The 17944-nt window shown below is 40.1% G+C and overlaps 1 protein-coding gene across 1 annotated transcript in view; it reads right to left on the minus strand.

Moving 5' to 3' along the window:
* Window positions 1–17742, minus strand: part of Kiaa1210 (KIAA1210 ortholog) — a 41996-nt gene extending 24254 nt beyond the window's left edge. Inside the window, 3 exon segments of the mRNA XM_051141873.1 lie at window positions 5351–5477; window positions 9451–9619; window positions 17715–17742. Coding sequence (XP_050997830.1) covers window positions 5351–5477; window positions 9451–9619; window positions 17715–17742 — 324 coding nt within the window.
* Window positions 17743–17944: the final 202 nt, after the last annotated feature.

Here is a 17944-nt window from a genome sequence, read left to right on the forward strand (position 1 = left end):
AATATATATTTATATTTTATATATTATATATTTATATATACATATATATTCATGTATATATGTATATATAATAGTAACTGAAAAACTGACTTGGGAAGGAATCTCTTGCTTCCCTGCTTTCATGTCTAATACCTATTTAAATCAAAGACCAGCAGGCAGTCTTGGTTTTGCTTCTGTGTTTCTGCACATTTTTGCCAATCTCCAAAACAAAGACACCTCAAAATTATTTTATTAAAGCCAGAGTCTTAGTTTTAGCCCCTTCCTCTTTCTTTGAATTTTGGCCATGTCTTCGGAGTCTGGTGCTTACAGGGGCAAATCTTGCGGTTATGATCTGGAATTGGCCTCCAGAGTACAACCTCTGTTCCTTTTGCTCCAGGAACTGTCTGAGCTGGATCTTGACCACGTTCATTTCTTGTCTTCATATTACTAAGGTTGATTTTTCTGGAAATGTTAAAGAAAATCTAGAGACCTAAGATTGAGTGTTTACTGAGCATGAGTTTGATCTCCAGTATCAGATAAATAAACTTGAAAATCTTAAATTTATTTTTTAAAAATGATGGTGTGTTTGGGCGGGAGGGGTGACTAATTTCAGACTGATGACCATGATACACTTGCCTGGTCATGGTCCTCTTGGTATGGATTAGAATCTTTGATTTTATCTTTGATAAAATTGGATATGCATATACAGTTTGCTATACCCAATCTTATGAACTGGGCCTACAATAATTCATGATATGTGATTCTTTCTTCTTTCAAGCTAACATAGCTTATTTCTGTCTAAGGCTCTGCATAGAACATCCAGACACTAACCAAGGAAAAATGGACACAGTAGAAGTTTGCCAAGATTTTGCCCCTGGAAAACTCCTGGCCAGAGTCTCCAGTGCTCCCTTATTGCTACCAGACTCTACTGTGAACTCAGGAACTAAGCCTAAATCAACTATTGCTCCAATCAACCTTCTTTATGCCCAGCTCTAATAATAATAATAATTACAAATAATGACAAATAACCTTCACTAAGGGATTATAATATGCCAAGCAGTGAGAAATCTCTACAGATGCATCTATTTAAGCCATACAGTTCTTACAAGTGATTGCTAAGTATGATGTCCATTATGTAGATGGGTAAATGAAGTTTGAGAGATGATGCAACTGCTCATAATTCTACCAGTTGCAAGGCAAGTATTTGAAAGCTCTTGCCAAAGTGATATCTTGTGTTCTTAACCACTATGTACTCTTGTCTTGTTTTCTCTTCAGTAATAAGTGACAGGGGTAGGAGGTCCCATACTAAACACCATGTATATGTATAGAAAGTTGAAAGGCAACAAGCAGAACCAATAATGTTTGCTTCCTTAAGAACTGCAGAGCCAGGGGCAGTGGTGCACGCCTGTAATCCCAGCAATCTGGGAAGCAGAGGCAAGTGGATCTCTGTGTGTTCGAAGCCATCATGATCTACAAAGTGATTCCAGGACAGCTGGGGCTACACAGAGAAACCATGTCTCACAAAGCAAAAAGAAAGAGGAGGAGGAGGAGAAGAAAAAGAAGAAGAAAGGTAGAGGGAGAGTTGGGCCTGAAAGCAGTAAGAAAAGTGTTTTTTTAACAGGGTTTTTGTTTGTTTGTTTGTTGTTTTTTAAATGGTGAACTCAACAGCAGAAAGGCGCTAGTGTATTACTAAACATATACATTCCCAACACATCAAAGAGGACATGAGGTGACGGTCTAGAAGGGAAGAAAACTGGCTCAATCTTAGCATTTCAAATACAACTGTATACCTGGATTTCCTCCCTCCCAATCTCTGGATTCTGTGAATGTCATTCATGATCCATTCAGAACCCTGCCCTGGGGATGGAGGGATTGCTCAGTAATTAGGAGCATGTCCAACTCTTGCACATCAGGAGGCTCACAACAGTCTGTAACTCCAGTAGTAGGAGACTCAACACCTCTGACCTCTGTTGGCTCCTGCACTAATGTGCATGTAGCCACACAAATACATTTTAATTAAAAAAAAAAAACTCTACCTCTTCAGGGACCCAGGCACTGGGTGATTCTATAGTTCCACCAGGTTCCATGGAGCATTAAATGTCCAGATGTCCGGATCCTTGATTCATTTTGTTTTGTGTATGGATATGTGTGTGGTGTTTTGAGGCAGGGCCTCAAAATATATCTCAGGGTATCCTGGAACTCACTATGATCCTCCTGCCTCAGCATCCTAAGTCCTTATTTTACAGGAAAGTGCCAGCCACCCTTCCTGCCACCTAGGACCCTTGCATCAACCAACTTTCATCTAGTTTCTGTTATCTTGGCAATTAAAGGGAGTTTTCTACCCAAAGGTTAATCTGGTTATTGATGACCTATTACCACCTATCCTGGTTGGATTTCTTTCTTTCTTTTTTTTTTTTTCCACACAAGGTTTCTCTGTGTAGCCCTGGCTGTCCTGGAACTCACTTAGGAGGCCAGGATGGCCTTGAACTCACAGAATTCTTCCTGCCTCTTCTTCCCTAGTGCTGGGATTAAAGGCATGCACCACACTGCCAGGCACATTTTTTCCAATTTGATACAAGTTAGAGTTATCTGCAAAGAGAAACCCCAATTTAAAAAATGCTTTATCAGATCGCCTGTAGACAACTCTGTGGGAAATTTCTTGATCTCTAATTGATAGAGGAGATCCCAGGCCACTGTGGAGTGCCACACTAGGACAAGGTGCCCCTGAATAGAATAAGAAAGCAGACTAAGCACACTATGAAGAGCAAACCAGTAATCAGTCTTCTTCCATGACCTCTGCTTCAGTTCCTGCCCCCAGATTGCTGCCTTGAGTTTTTGCCCTAACTTCTCTCAGTGATGGACTGTTACCTGGAAGTATAAGATAAAATAAACCCTTTCCTCCCCAAGTTGCTTTTGGTCATGGTCTTTATTACAGCATTAGAAAAGTAACTAATACGGTGCCCTCTGCTATCCCTGGGCGTGTTTCTCAGGGGACCGCTTAAAAGATTAGACCCAATGTATGAGATGTAGGTCATTTAACAAAACTTGTCTTTGGACTATTATGGTCTTTCCCCAATCCCCCTTCATCACAAGAAAGAAAGTCTCCAGAGTATTTCCCTGTAATCTTCTAAAAAAAAAATAACTCTTGTTTTTAACTGAATTTCTCTGCTACATGAGCTTCTATGTTGCTGGGACTAAAAGAGGATGGAAAGAGACATGAACTAGACTGTTTCTTTCCAAATACAAAAACAACAACAACAACAACCCATGACCCTTGCCATGGCCATGAAGGAATAAGGGGTAACTACAGGCATGCAAAAGCTGAAGTTGCTCTTTTGGACTGGATGTCAAAAAGTAGAAGAGAATAGGTGTTCCCCGGTATGCTACAAGAGGACAAGCCGCCAACACTAGGAACCCTCGGCTATAGAGCCATGTCCTCTGCTGGTTACCTCAGTGCTGGCTTCTTCATCCTTCAAGATTAAATCACTCAGCAGAATTTGCACATGCTGTATAAATCAAAATCAACCACGTGAAGCCTCAAACAGATGGGTCACGAGTAAACACAACTTAGTTTTTGCCAAATACAAAATCAAAATGAAACCAAACAAGTTTTCCAGTGGGGCATGTTCTCCTTGGGCAGCCTCCCCAGTCTCACAAGGATGCTCTGGTGGAAGCCTACCCATAAATGAAAAGCAAGCTGCTAAAAGCTCCATGAGAGCACTCCTGGCTCAGAGTTCCAAAAGTGTCTGGCTGAGGAACAGATGCGTCTTTTAAGTTTAGGATTAGCTGGGAGTAAGGGATTGTCTTATATAAATTATACATTTTACTGAGACTGTAAGAGGGTTGTTGTGTCTAGGCAGATGTGAAGAATTCAAGCATCTTAGAAAGGAGTCATGTGAAGTCTATGGGTTTTGAGGTTAACACCCCTGAAACACAATTCTAAGTGAACAATGTACTAGCTTGGTGGTTTTGAATAATTTTTTTTACTTTAAAAACATTTCTTAGATGTGTTTATGTGTGTGAACATTTTGCCTGCGTGTATGTCTGTGTACCATGTCCCTGGTGCCCATGGAGGCCAGAGGAAGATGTTGGACCCCCTGGAACTGGAGTTACAAATCATTGTTAGCTGTCATGAGGTGCTAGGAATCAAACGTGAGTCCTCTGGAAGAGCATCTAGTGCTCATAATCACTGAGATATCTCTCCAGCACTTTGAATGACTTCATTCAATCTTCCCAAGCAAATTTTGAGCTAATGATTAATACCATACACTGTAAGTGAGGAAGGGAAGGCTCAGAGAAGTTAAGGAGCAAGAGTATGGTCTTACAACCAGTAAGTTACAGAGCAAGAATTTAAGCATAGACCTGTCTGGTGGCTTAAATGGCAATGGCCACTGTAACATGGCTGGAGAGATGGCTCAGAGGTTAAGAGCACTGGCTGTACTTTCAAAGGTCCTGAGTTCAAATCCCAGCAACTACATGGTGGCTCACAGCCATCTATAATGAGATCTGATGCCCTCTTCTGGCCTGTTGGCTCACATGCAGGCCAAATATTGTGCAAGTAGTGAATAAACAAATCTTAAAAGAAATGGGCTGCATAGGCCCATAGGGAGAGGCACTATTAGCTGATGTGGCCTCATTGAAGTATGTGTGGCTTTGTTGGAGGAAGTGTGTCATTGGAGGGAGCGGGTCAGGTGTCCAAGCCAAGCTCAGTGTCACTCTTTTCTTCCTGCTGCCTGCTGACCCAACACCATGTCTGCCTGCATGCCACCGTGCTTCCCACCATGGCAATAATGGAGACTAAACTCTGAGCCAGAAGTCAGCCCTAATTCAATGTTGCCCTATATGAGAGTTAGCATAGTCATGGTGTCTCTTCACAGCAATGGCAGCCCTCACTAATACAATCTGTCTCTATGACTTAGCTGCCCATGCTACATACATTTCCATGGTCTTACCTCAGTAATCTTGGAGGCTGGGATTCCACTTCTGGTAGAATAGCAGTCTACAGATCCACTCAAATCGTCAAAGGCGTCACTTCTTGTGACTCTAGGCAAAGTTTTGGAAGTAGATCTCTGTGGGAGAGAGAGAGAAGCTTGGGGGTTGGCATGCCAGCACATCGATAATGAGCTGTCCAATCCAAGTAATGATGGCATCCCTGGAGTGTGTTCAATAAATACACTCACAGAAGCCGGCACTCTGTGTTGGCAATGTGACATAGTTACATGCCTGGGTATATTTTGTATTATTGGATACTTTACATAGCCCTGTGAGGTAGAATTAGCTGATAAGGAAGATCAAATTCTTTCCTCCTTTGAGGAAAGGGCAGGATCGGAGGACAGTGTCTCATTGGACTGAGGTTAAATTCATCATTTACCTTCAGTGATCTGCCTCTCCAGGATTGCGGAGAAGAGTGCAGTTTGCTTCCTGAGTTTTCGGTCTCAGGATCCAAACAGAAGACACTATCATGGGATACGGCCTTGGCTCCCATGCTGCTCTTAGACCTATGTGAAAAGGACAAGTCTTGTCAACCAAGTCCAAGGAATTAAGAATTGAAGGACACCGTATTTTTATGCTATAGGTACCATGGAGAGCTAGGAAGTGTAGAGATGCCTGCGTGCCAACATAGAAAGCAGTCTGTGAGATATGGTGTGAGAATAAAACAGGAGTATGAACATATTTAATATATGCACACATAATACACACAAACACACATATATACATAATACATTCATACATACATAGCTTAGTTTATGTCTTAAAAAATGTCTGCAAATATAGCTGTCACACTATTAGTGGTTAGTCCATCTAAGGAAGAGCCCTAAAGAAATGAGGGATTTTCAATTTCTACCATTTGCCCGTGTTTAATTTTAATGTTTTAAAATTATTTGTAAATGCTAATATTTGTTGTAGTTCATAGTCATTATAAAAGCAATGAGGGGTATATGGAAGGATTTAGAGCGGAAAGGGGACAAGAAAGTGATATAGTTATATCATAATTTCCAAAATTAAAAGAAATAATTAAACTGTACGTTTTACAGATGCTGGCTACTGAGAAAGTTTAGTCATCATACAATTCACCCATATAATAAACAATTCAATAATGACAATCTTGGGAAATGGAAGGGTTACTAAAAATATTTCACATTGAAATTTCCCTTGGGTGTTTTTGTTTTTATTTGTTTTGAAATTATCAAGGATCTGCACAGATATTGTCTTTTTTATTTTTAAATATTTTAACATGTATTTATTTATTTAATGTGTATGTGTGTGCGTGCCTGCGTGTGTGTGTGTGTGTGTGTGTGTGTGTGTCTGTATGTATGTATGTCAGAAAACATCTTTGGGTAGTCAGTTCTCTCCTTCCAATATGTAGGTCCCTAGAATGAAACTCAGGTTGTGGGCTTAGCAGCAAGCATCTTTACTCACTGAGCCATCCAACAGGCCCCTAAGATATCGGCTTTCTTCTTTGTTGGTTTTTTCCTTTGTTCACAAAGGAATCGTCCAATTAGGAATGGGACCAGGTTGATCTCAAGTGTGCATTAAAATAACTTGGAGAAATGTTAGAAACAAAAGAACAAGTAATGCTACAAAAGATGCCCTTGGGAACATAGGAATATGTTTGTCAACCAGTCGACATGCGAGTATGGATGCATGCCAATATGGATGGGAAATGATATTAAATACTCAGAAACAAAGGAGTAGACCTTGTCACCATCTCATGTTCAGAGCCTGAATCCTGACAGCCTCATCACAGGACAAGTGCCAGTCCTACAGCCCCAGCTGCTTCTTCAGTCACCATTTAATGATGGTTGCTTAAAGCGCAGTTTCTTTTCTTTCTTTCTTTCGTTCTTTTTTTTTTTTTTTTGATAGAAAAAATGTTCTTTCTAAAATTACTTATTCACTTTATTCTTTGAGAATTTCATACAATATATTCCATATTCTTTCATTTATTTTATTTTTAGTTAAAATATAATTACATAGTCCCCTTTCTTCCCTCCAACCATCTCATACTGTCTCCCTCTCAAATTCATAACCTTTTCCTTTATTACTCTTACTACATGTATATATATAAACATACCAGTTGAGATCATTTACTGCTACTCATTTGCATATGTTTTCAGGGTAGACCACTTAGGATTCAATAACCAAATTGTATTCACTCCCCCTTCCCTCTCCAACACCTCCTAACTTTCCCAATTCTCCCTCTACTTTTCATGCCCCCCTTTTAAATTCACTGTCTCCAATTAGTGCTTCCCAAATACACAACGGTTTGGGGGCCATCCACTAGGACATGGCTAACCTACCAAAGGCCACACCTCTTAAGAAAACTAGGATCTATCAAGTGCCAATAGCTCTCAGCTAGGGCTAGAATCTCAGCACCCCTTCCCCCACCCATGCTTGAATGGTAACTGTAAAGCCCTGTTGTTCTAAATTGTAAGTTACAATCCTGTGTGGGTTTCCATTGTTCGAAATGTGCAATGATTAAAACATAATTCAAAGAATATGTGGTGTTTCTGGCAGTGTTCATCCATGTTGCACTGGGAGCTTTCGCTGCAACCTTGGTTCTGAACATACAAGACATGCACTTTGCAATCTGCATGTCACGCAATGCCAATGAACATTGAAACATCTCCATTCAAATTCGAGACTAGTACATGATAAGAGTTGCGGTCTTTTTATTGTACCTACAGTGCTCTCTACTCTTATGAAAACATAATGGCTCAGTTATAGAAAAGAAGATTTATTTTCTTACTATCATATCGCAACATGGAGATATTAAACCAGTAGATCTTTAGTTAGTGCCGTGTCAGATGTTTGTTGTTGGTTTTTTTTTTTTTCTTAATTTGTCTGTTGCATGAAACAGGGTCTCACCATGTAGCCTTGGATAGCCTAGAAGTTTCTATGTAGACCAAACTGGACTCAAAAGCATAAAGATCTGCCTGCCTCTGTCTCCTGTATGCTGGAAATACAGGCTTATGCCACCACACCCAGTTGCTTTTAAGTTTTATGACTGATCATCTAGATAGATACAAACCCTGAAGTCTTTTGGCGTTCTTGTAGGTTTTTGTCCTAGTACATTAAGCAAGGGACAAAGGCCCGTGACCTTCAGTTCTTAAGTTATACTCTAATTTATGCTCATTTCAAAAATATTCTTCCCTCCTTGCCCTCTTTGTGCCTCTCTTAACATTTCTTACTGTGGCAAACACAGCAGAGTTAATAGACCAATTTGGAATGAAAAGTTAAAAATGTTTGTAGAAATAGCCATTACCAAGTTTCAGAAACAATGCAGGGTAAAGCAGACAGCTTCTCCATCTTCCACCCGCCTGGTGTTTAAACCGCCTGGTTATAGTCTTGCTTTGAACTCTGAGACAATGTTCTACAATGGCAGTGCTTGTAAGGTATGAAAGAAGCCCTTCTAGCCAACACCTTTCCCCTTGGCTGGCTATCTGAAAGTACCCATGGTAGGCTGCACTCATTAAAGAACTGTCCATACTTTAGTGTCATCGTGTCACAGGAAGAGTTTGGAGGGAGGATTGGGAGAATCTTAGCATGATGGAACCTCAAAGGATAGCCATGGACACTAATGAACTCTGCGGCCCCTCTTGATGTCTGCAGTTTAATGTCATGAGAATTGACCTAAGGAGTGTGTCATAGAGGGCTCCTGTTGATCCAGGGACAGCTGCAGGTACAGAGCATCCCAGTGAAAGAGAAATGTGATGTTTAAATTGGAACACCACATATAATAATGTAAGTAGTTGGGCTGGAGAGATGGCTCAATGATTAAGAGTGCTACCTGCTCTTCCAGAGGTCCTGAGTTCAATTCCCAGCAACCACATGGTGGCTCACGACCATCTATAAAGAGATCTGGTGCCCTCTTCTGGTGAGCAGGTGTACATGCAAGCAGAACATTTCATATGTAATAAATAAATAAATCTCTTTTAAAAAGGAATGTAGGTAGTTTATTGTATATATGTGGAATAATATAAATGTATATGTAAAAGATATTTAATAAAAAAATTGTAAAAAAATATTTTAAAGAAAAAAAGGAATGTGAATGGATGTGAGCAGGTGGCTGAGAAATAGTCTTCCCCACAGCCCTGTGACCACCCAGTGTCCTGGAGAGGGGATGTAAGATGAAGAGACAGAGCTTGTTAGCTTGTGTGTGTGTGTGCTTTTACAGCAACAGAAGACTTTATGCTTAGGCTCTTCTATGCTAAACCTCTCTGCTCCCTGAGATTTTATTCCTTACTCTGAGATTCCACTGTCCAGATCTGCAACCTAGGTGTGAGGCAAGCAAAGCCAAAAACAAACAAACAAAAACAAAAAAAACACCTCTCATGACATGGACCATCCCCAACTTTATGAAATGGACCACAAATTCCTTGTGAAGAGTAAGCCTGGAGTTTGACTGTTCTACCTGTTTGTCCTGTTCTGAATCTAGCTGGATCCCCAGCCCCTGACCCCATCTGGGCTTACGTGTACTCCATTGATTGTATTTCCAGTACTGGCTGCAGAGAAGACACGTTAATACTGCTGCTGGAAAAGCTTGGCTTTAGCAGTCTCCCTTCTGGGACATCTTCTGGCTCTTTCTTCTTCTTCTTGCCAAAAAAGCTCTTAAGAGCTTTAAACTTCGATCTCTTCTTTCCTGGAAGTGAGGAATGGATGTGAGGCCAAGTGTGGTGAAAAGAGACAGAGCCTTAGTGGCAGGAAGAGGACTGTGATTCCAGCTGCCTTGCAGATTTTGCCTCTGGTACCCATCGCACTATTCATTTGTGTTGCCCTTGGAAACTCAGTAAGCACCAGGTGCTGGTGGCGTACGCCTTTAATCCCAGCACTTGGGAGACAGAGGCAGGCATATCTCTGTGGGTTCGAGGCCAGCCTGGTCTATAGAGTCAGTTCCAGGGCTACACAGTAAAACCCTGTTTTGAAAACTCAGGAGAAAAAAGAAAAGAAGGAAGGAGGAGAGGGGTGGAATGGAAGGAGAGGAGAGGAGAGGAGAGAAGAGAAGAGAAGAGAAGAGAAGAGAAGAGAAGCGAAGAGAAGAGAAGAGATGCAACACAGTACGCAGATGTCTAAATTATAGTGGAAAGTAACAGGCCAAGCCACAGCTTGAGGTCTTAAGGCAGCCTCAATTCAGGCTAAACTCCTAAGATACCACTTGCTTGTCAATTTCAATGACTGAGAAAGTTCATCTGCGTTTTATTTTTTTGGCCTTCATCCTTGTACCATTTTATCTATTTGATTTTATTTGAGTTTGTTGGAGGGACGGCTCAGGATGTCACTATATAGTTCAGCTGGTCTTAAAATCCTGATTCACCTGCCTCAGCCCTCCCCCCGCAGTGCTGATATTACAGGCCCGCGCTCCTCACCCCACGTATGGCCTTACCTTTATTCTTTTAGTTCCTTAAATCTAGGAAACTGTGAGGGGAAAAAACAAGTTCTTATCCTGTAGCCCAGAGTGTCCTCAAATTCAGGTTCCTACCTGTGCAACCAGAAGGCTGGTATAGCAAGCTTGTGCTACGGCTGTGGATTTACCCCCTCTTTTTTAATATTGTAATTATTTAAATCTATGAAAGTGGAGGAGATAAAACAAAACAAATCCCCGTAGCCCAAGCTGGCCAAACCCTCTCCATCCTCTTGTCTCCACAGCCCCAGTGCTGTTATTGCAGGCCTATGCCGCCACCCAAGCCTATTTTGCCTTTTCATGTTTTAATTTTGTAAATACAGGGAATTCTAGGGGCTAAAATAAATAGAGTTCAAACTTTCAACTCTCCTGCCTCCACACCACAAGTACTTGTATTTCAGGCCTGCGCCACCACTTCAGCATTCCCTTCTCTTTCAAGCTTCTAATTTCTTACATCTATAAAACTGGGGGGGGGGGTGCAGGTTACTAAAATGTGGCGTCACTATGTGGTGGAAGCCAGTCTTATACTCTTGATCTTCCTGCCTCCAAACCTAAATTCTGTATTATAGGCCTCTGCCACCGACCTAGGCATTGCCAGAGAGAGAGAGAGAGACAGAGAGACAGAGACAGAGACAGAGACAGAGAGAGACAGAGACAGAGACAGAGACAGAGAGACAGAGAGAATGAGAGAGAGAGAGAGAGAGAGAGAGAGAGAGAGAGAGAGAGAGAGAGAGAGGAGCGAGAGAGAGAGAGGGGGAGGGACGAGAGAGAGGAGAGAGAGAGAGAGAGAGAGAGAGAGAGAGAGAGAGAGAGAGAGAGAGAGAGAGAGAGAGAGAGAGAGAGAGAGAGGAGGGGGAGGAGTTTCACAGATATCTGTCTGCCTCTGCCTTCCTGAGTGCTGGGATTACAAGTGTGTGCCACTGTGCCTGGCAATCTTCTTTATTTTTTAAGCTACGAAATTGTGAGGTTTTTTCCTAGGCTGGCTTCACACACTTGATCCTCCTTCCTTCACATCACACATATTGCTATTACAGGCCTGTGTGACCTACCAAGACTTGACATTAATTAATCTTGAAAATTTTTTTTTCTAAATCTAATGAATTGTATGTTTTTTTTTCTAAGTAGTATGTAGTCTATGTAGTCTAGGCGGTCCTTCAACTCCACCCTTTGGCATCCACACCCTTGGGACTGGCATTGTAAGCCTGTGCCACCATGCCAGGTTTGACGATCTCTTTGAAACTTAAATGTTTTAGTCTAGGAAATTGTGAGGATTAAAAACAACTGGCCTCAAATTTGAGATTCTCTTACCTCCATACCCAGAGTGTCAGCATAACAAGCCTGTAATACCACCCCAGGCCTGACCTTATCTTTTACTTTTAATTTCTTTATTCTAGGAATTTGCGGTGGTTTAAAAAAAAAACTGAATCTTACTCTACATCCCAGACTATGCTCAAACTCTTCATCTTTATCCCTCTGTATCTAGGCTTTGGGATTGTAGGCCTAGGCCACCACCACAGACTTGGTTACATCCTAGTGATGTATTGAAGGCCACCACGGCAGCCTACACCTTCACTTTCAGTATTTTAATTTTTAAATCTTAGAAATTGTGGGAGATTTAAAACCAAGGTCTCATACTATAGCCCAGATTGGCCTGGAACTCAAAACTCTCCTGTCTACATACCATGAGTGCTGGCATTCCTTGCCTGTGCCACTACACAGGTTAGGTATTCTTAATTTATGTTTCTTTTTTTTTTTTTTGTATTTGTTTTTGGTTTTTTGTTTTTTGAGACAAGGCTCATGGGCTCTAAAAATAAAAATCACTAATTCATAGGGCCTATTCAGGCTAACAGTAACAGATTTAAAGATATATATTTGATTTCCTTGTTTTTACTAGAATTATTAGTAGAATTTTTTCATAAACTGAGTCATACAGGCAACTAATATGTTCTATGGTAGTGTGCCATATGGAAATCAAGGAAGTTCCCAGTCTCTATATTTAAAGATTTTTGTGCTAAAGAAGCTTCAATTCAACAATTATCATTTTATTATGGACTGTTAAAGATGATTAAAACATACAGATTGATTCCTGATTGCCTCATAAATGATTATATTACTTGGAAATTCTTTAGAATATTTATGACTGTGCCTATGGTCATGGTTGATTACTGGGATGGACTTTATTTGGCCTCCTATATTTTTTTTTACAAACTGTTGAAGATAACTAGGAAATGCAAGCTGATGGTAGTCACCTTATAATTGATCAGATCCTTTAATATGTCTAAAAATATATTTACAAAAAAGTCATGTTAAAAATTGATACAGTTAATTACAAGATTAAGCTTTACCTAGTCTCTTGTTTTATGTTTTTATGGTTAAACACAGGATGGATGACTAAATATAAACAATTTATTTAACTCAGCTATTCTTAATAAATAAATAAATGGACCTCAGACACTTCAGAGATCTGCTGAATATGGCATTTAAATGTTAAAAAAAAAAAGCTTACTATGACAGAGACCCTATCCCCCAGCAGTGACCCTAAGGTCTCCAAGAAGATAAATAGGGCACCAATGACCCACCTGGATTGTGGTATGCCAGCCACTGGGTAAGACTGCCCCAATACCACAACTGCTGCTAGGGCTCAGCCTAAACTATGGACAAAGAGGACACTTGGAGAGTTACTTGCCCTACATTGCCTATGATAATGTAGGGTAGGCCTCTCCTATGTTCCTCCCCCTCTCAGATTTGCCAAGCCTGGCAGCCAAAGACTAATACTGTACTGGGACCTATGCCCCCCCCAACAAAGTCATCAACATCACAAGAGCCTAGTAGGATAACCATCTGGGTAATGGGTAAGCCTATGTCATTTTAATTGATACATAGGATATTTGGAATACTTCTTGCTATAATTTATCCTTCTCAGGTCTCTACTGTGCTTTAAGACTAGACTAATAAAAGAAGTAACTCTTAGTGTTTCTTTATCTAAAAGAAAATCATGTTACTGCTCCTGGTAACCAACTACCTATGTCTTCTGGTAAATAATTGGAGATATATATTTTTAGTATTAACAAATACAAATTATAAAGATCAAAAGATATAAAATTTTAAATGCTAATAAATGATTTAAGATACTGTTGTATTAAGGCTGTTCAAATCTTTAACCTTAATTACATTTTAAATTGCTTCTCAAGCTAACATGTCTCCTTTATAAACTTAAAAAAGATTATTATAAGCTTCAAAGAATGACTTGGATAAATCTGCCTCAAGTCAGATGGATTCCAGATAAGTACACCTCCATGTTCCTGGAAATGGGAATTTCCCTTGGTCTTGGGATTCTTCACCTTCCCTATTTACTAAAAAGTATTAATTCTGTCCATAGTCCATATTTCTCCCAACAGATTCTCACTTGGCTGACAGACTCTATCCAGGCATCACCTATGGACTACAAGCTGCTAAACTCTAGACTTCCTGAAAGCTGATGTAAACCAGTCCAATCATTGTGATTTCTCCCTGTCTTCCAACTGGATTAACTAATCAGATGCTTCTGATAAATACCCATTACCCACCATTTGACTAATATTTCAGCCTTCCTGAGCCCTGTTAACAATGTCCTAATGTCAGCTGGAAATAGTTACAGAAAGAAATATGCCGTCCATTGTCCCACCTAACAGGTTGAAATGCTAAGTCAAAAGACGATCCCTGGCATAAGGGACAAATGATTAAGTTTCTTAATGACATTACCTCTTACCTACTTCTACCTTTAGGGGATTTACAGAAAGAAAAAAAACTTGTTTTGGATATCAGATAAAATTGTCTAATCCCCTTGGGATAAAAAAAAAAAAACTAACCTTTTAACAGCCCTTATAGACACTTGGTTTACATGTATCATAACTCTCTTCCCTTGCCTCTTTGTAAATTATTTCACAATAAATATCTAAATAAAAGAAATAATTTAGAGTCAATGATTTGACTCTAGGGCAAAACTCAAATGGGAGAATGTTGTAAACTGCTTTAACTATATAGGCCCTCCTTTGAGACCTACTCTAGTTCCTAGCATAACTATAGCTCCTGCTATTGCTTTTAGCATACCAGAAGCCGTTTTGCCTCTAAGTCGCCATTTTGCCTCTAAGTCTCCATTTTGATCATAAGGTGAAATTAAGTTCAAGTTTTCAGGCCCTACATGCCTGAGACCAGAATACAATTCAATGCTTGATACTTAGAATAAAACAATAGGTAATAAATGCGTATTCTTCTTGAATTAAAGATAAATGTATGTTCTATTAGAGTTAAGACTGTAATATCCTGCTATGTTCTTTTCTCCAGGAACGGTGGGGAACTGAAAAGTCCCCAAACCTACATCCTAGCCAATTAGCTTAAAATCCTTTGTCTAGCTATCTAGATACAACACACTTAGAACAAAATCAATTATGTTTAGCTAGTCAAAATGATGTAATGCTGCCCCGTCTCACTTCCTACACCTAGTTACCTGGTTGTTACCAGGTTTTTGCATGAAAAGTGTACCTTAAAAACATACCAGCATCATAGTCTGGCTCCCAAGCCAAGATTATGGCCCTGACCAGTCAGTTTTTGTTCAGCATTCAATAAACTTCCATCAATTTGGGTCTGGTGTTTGAATAGTTAAAGTGTAGCTATTCTTGAACATATAAGAATAGGATTGAGGTTTATATGTACAATTCTAATTGCTATAATCACAGTGGTTGTTTGGGGATAGAAAATGCTTCACAGCTAGTTGTTTGTTGAAGAAATAACCTGGTCTGCACTCTGTACCTATTTGGTGCAGTGGAAACACTCCCACATGGCCATTTTGATTAAGTCTCTGAAACCAGTTTGCGCCAGTCTGAGCCTGTCTGAGCCAGCTTGAGCCAGTCTGAGCCAATCTAAGCCAGCTCCAACACACCAATTGCAAATGCTTCCCCTCAGAGAAGGGAAGAAACAACTTACTATTCCAGAAGAATTCAAAATAATGCACATCTCTGTCCACTAGGGGCACTAGTGGATAAGAAATGCTTCCATTGTACCCTTGGGTGCTAGCTGTATGGAGTTTGCAGTTTTGCTAACAGGGATTTGAGATATCACAAAGATACCAAACTGGCAAACATGGTGTGTTATATGCTCACTCATCCTGAACATTGGCTTAGAAACACGGCACCACCTTAGACAGTAACTAGCTGCTAGACACATACTTTTGAAATCCTAATAAAAATCAAAGATATTTGCCAGAGATTTGGGGACATAAATACACTTTTCAAGTTTTCTTTTTGCAAAGGCTGTCTTTAAATTTCCAGAAGATGAGCCATAAAATGCTGGTTTTCAAAAGCCACTACAAATACAAAGGGTAGTTATGCAAGTAGGGGTAAAACCTCACCTTTATACCCAGTAACGTTTGTCACCTATACGCCTATAACTCATGTCACCACAAGGTGTCGCTGTTGTACCCAGTGACCACAGCGCTGACAGCTGACAGCTTTCTCTAAGAAAGCCATTGATTTCTGTGTCTACACCAATTTCCAAACAGCAAACATCATTACACAACAAAGACCCAAATGAACATGCCACATGCCATGAAACAGGCAGCAGAAGAAATCCCAATTAATACCAGTGAAGAAATTGTTGCTACTGCTTCCTGTGCTTGCTCTTTCATCATGCACAGGAGCAATATATTCTTTCTGGGTGAAACCTAGTTTTAAAATGCATAATATAAAATGATGACCTTGTTCTCTTGCCTTATTACTTAGGAAACACAGAGAAAGAGACTCTAACTTTTACTCCCTTCCATCTCCAAATGACCATTTTACTCTGTGGTCAGTGCTAGTTTTGAAAAAAAAAATATATATGATCTTTTGAAAATTCTAGAGAACAGACCAAAAGCATTTCTCTCTCTCCATCCTTCATCAAGATTGCTGCACCACTGGCCTCTTCTGTTGGCATCAGCCTTGGCCACTTGATGACGTCATAAGGTCTGTTTTGATGAGTCATTTCACTCATTGATTCATTCGCCCATTTACCTATGCATTTGTTTTTTAAATATTCGTTAGTGTCTAATAACTCTCTGAGACCCTGCTAACCAGAGATCAAGAGCCTTCGTGGCTCCATGGGCAATCTCAGTATCCTGTACCTTACACATTTAGCGAACGCAGGCCTCCAAGAAGCCAGGAGTAGGTTTCACTCTCTGCCTTTCTAGACAGTCTTTTGAGCCATTCATGACTAAAGAACGCTCAGCAAACAAACGAAAAAGCCAACCCAACTAACAATTACATCTGGTTCTGGCCTTAAAGTCAGTACTCACTTTGTGTCTCATAGTTCCTTTTCTGAATGACCATATTAAAATTAAGTGACACACATATATAAAAAATTCACAATGAAACCCATTATTTTGTATAATTAATATGTACTAATAATAAAAAATGGAAACATAGCTAGTGTTTGTAATTTATCTCTCCATTTCTATCATTTCATTCAGGTTAATTTCTCTCTCATAAATGGCACCACAGCTTAGCCAGTGACTACACATTTGAGGAAGGTTTGTAAATGATATTTATTTTAATTTAATAATTTTATTTTTAAATTAGCATACAAAGTAGTAGGTTTCATTATGGCGGTTTCAAATCACGTTTTTCTTGTTGACTCTCCTCCCATTTTATCTCCCCATCCTATTGTCCCCGCCCCCTTCCACTCCCAGCCCCCTGGTTGCTGTGTTCTGTTGGCAACCTCCATTCTTCAACACCTCTTCCCCACGCCTCCATCATGGTCGCCTTGCCGCACTCACACGCACATATGCAAAAACATTAAAAGCTACGATGCGCACATGAGACCTTTCGTTTTCAACTTAGAGGCCTGTGGTGGTCTCTTTTGTTTCTCTCCCCTTTAGTCCTCATTACAAATCCTCCCTTGGCTGAATCTGAATTACTGTCTGCTTTGAAGCCTTAATGTCCCTTGGCTGAATCTAAATGACTATCTGCATTGAAACTTTAATGGAATCCATGACATTGCGGTGCAGTTCTGGCTATTCTTTCTGAATGAACAGAAATACTTCTTCCATAGTGAAAGGAAGCTTCTACAAAGATTTCAGACCTTGTTGCTCCTCCCTTCCCATGCCTCACCCTCCTCAATCCCATCATCCTCTCCTGCTGGTCCACTACCTAGGCCTAGTAGCCTCCATTTTGCTTTCATGTCACGTGTATTCTATAACTTTTTTTTTGTCCCCTCACCCCTCCCTTGAGACTTCTTTTCCCCTTTATCCCTGTCTAAGGGTCCTCTTTCTGATAAGACACAGTAAATCTAGTTCTGGTCATTAGGGTTTCATTGGGTGACTTACCCTCCTCGGTGATTTCAAAACCTTCCATGCTGCTGGACACTTCACTTAACGACTCAGCCATGGTGTAAACTCACTAAAAATATCCAGAACAAAAGATGAAAAGATGATTCCTTTGATATATAGGATACAACAAAATCATTGCACCTTGCTACTTAGCCTTAAGTTATATTCTCAAACCACCCAAGAAAAGACATGCAAATGAAATTACCCGCAAAAAAAAGTAGTAATCC

This window comes from Acomys russatus, chromosome X (genome assembly GCF_903995435.1).
Source record: "Acomys russatus chromosome X, mAcoRus1.1, whole genome shotgun sequence".
In the NCBI taxonomy this organism is placed as follows: Eukaryota; Metazoa; Chordata; class Mammalia; order Rodentia; family Muridae; genus Acomys; species Acomys russatus.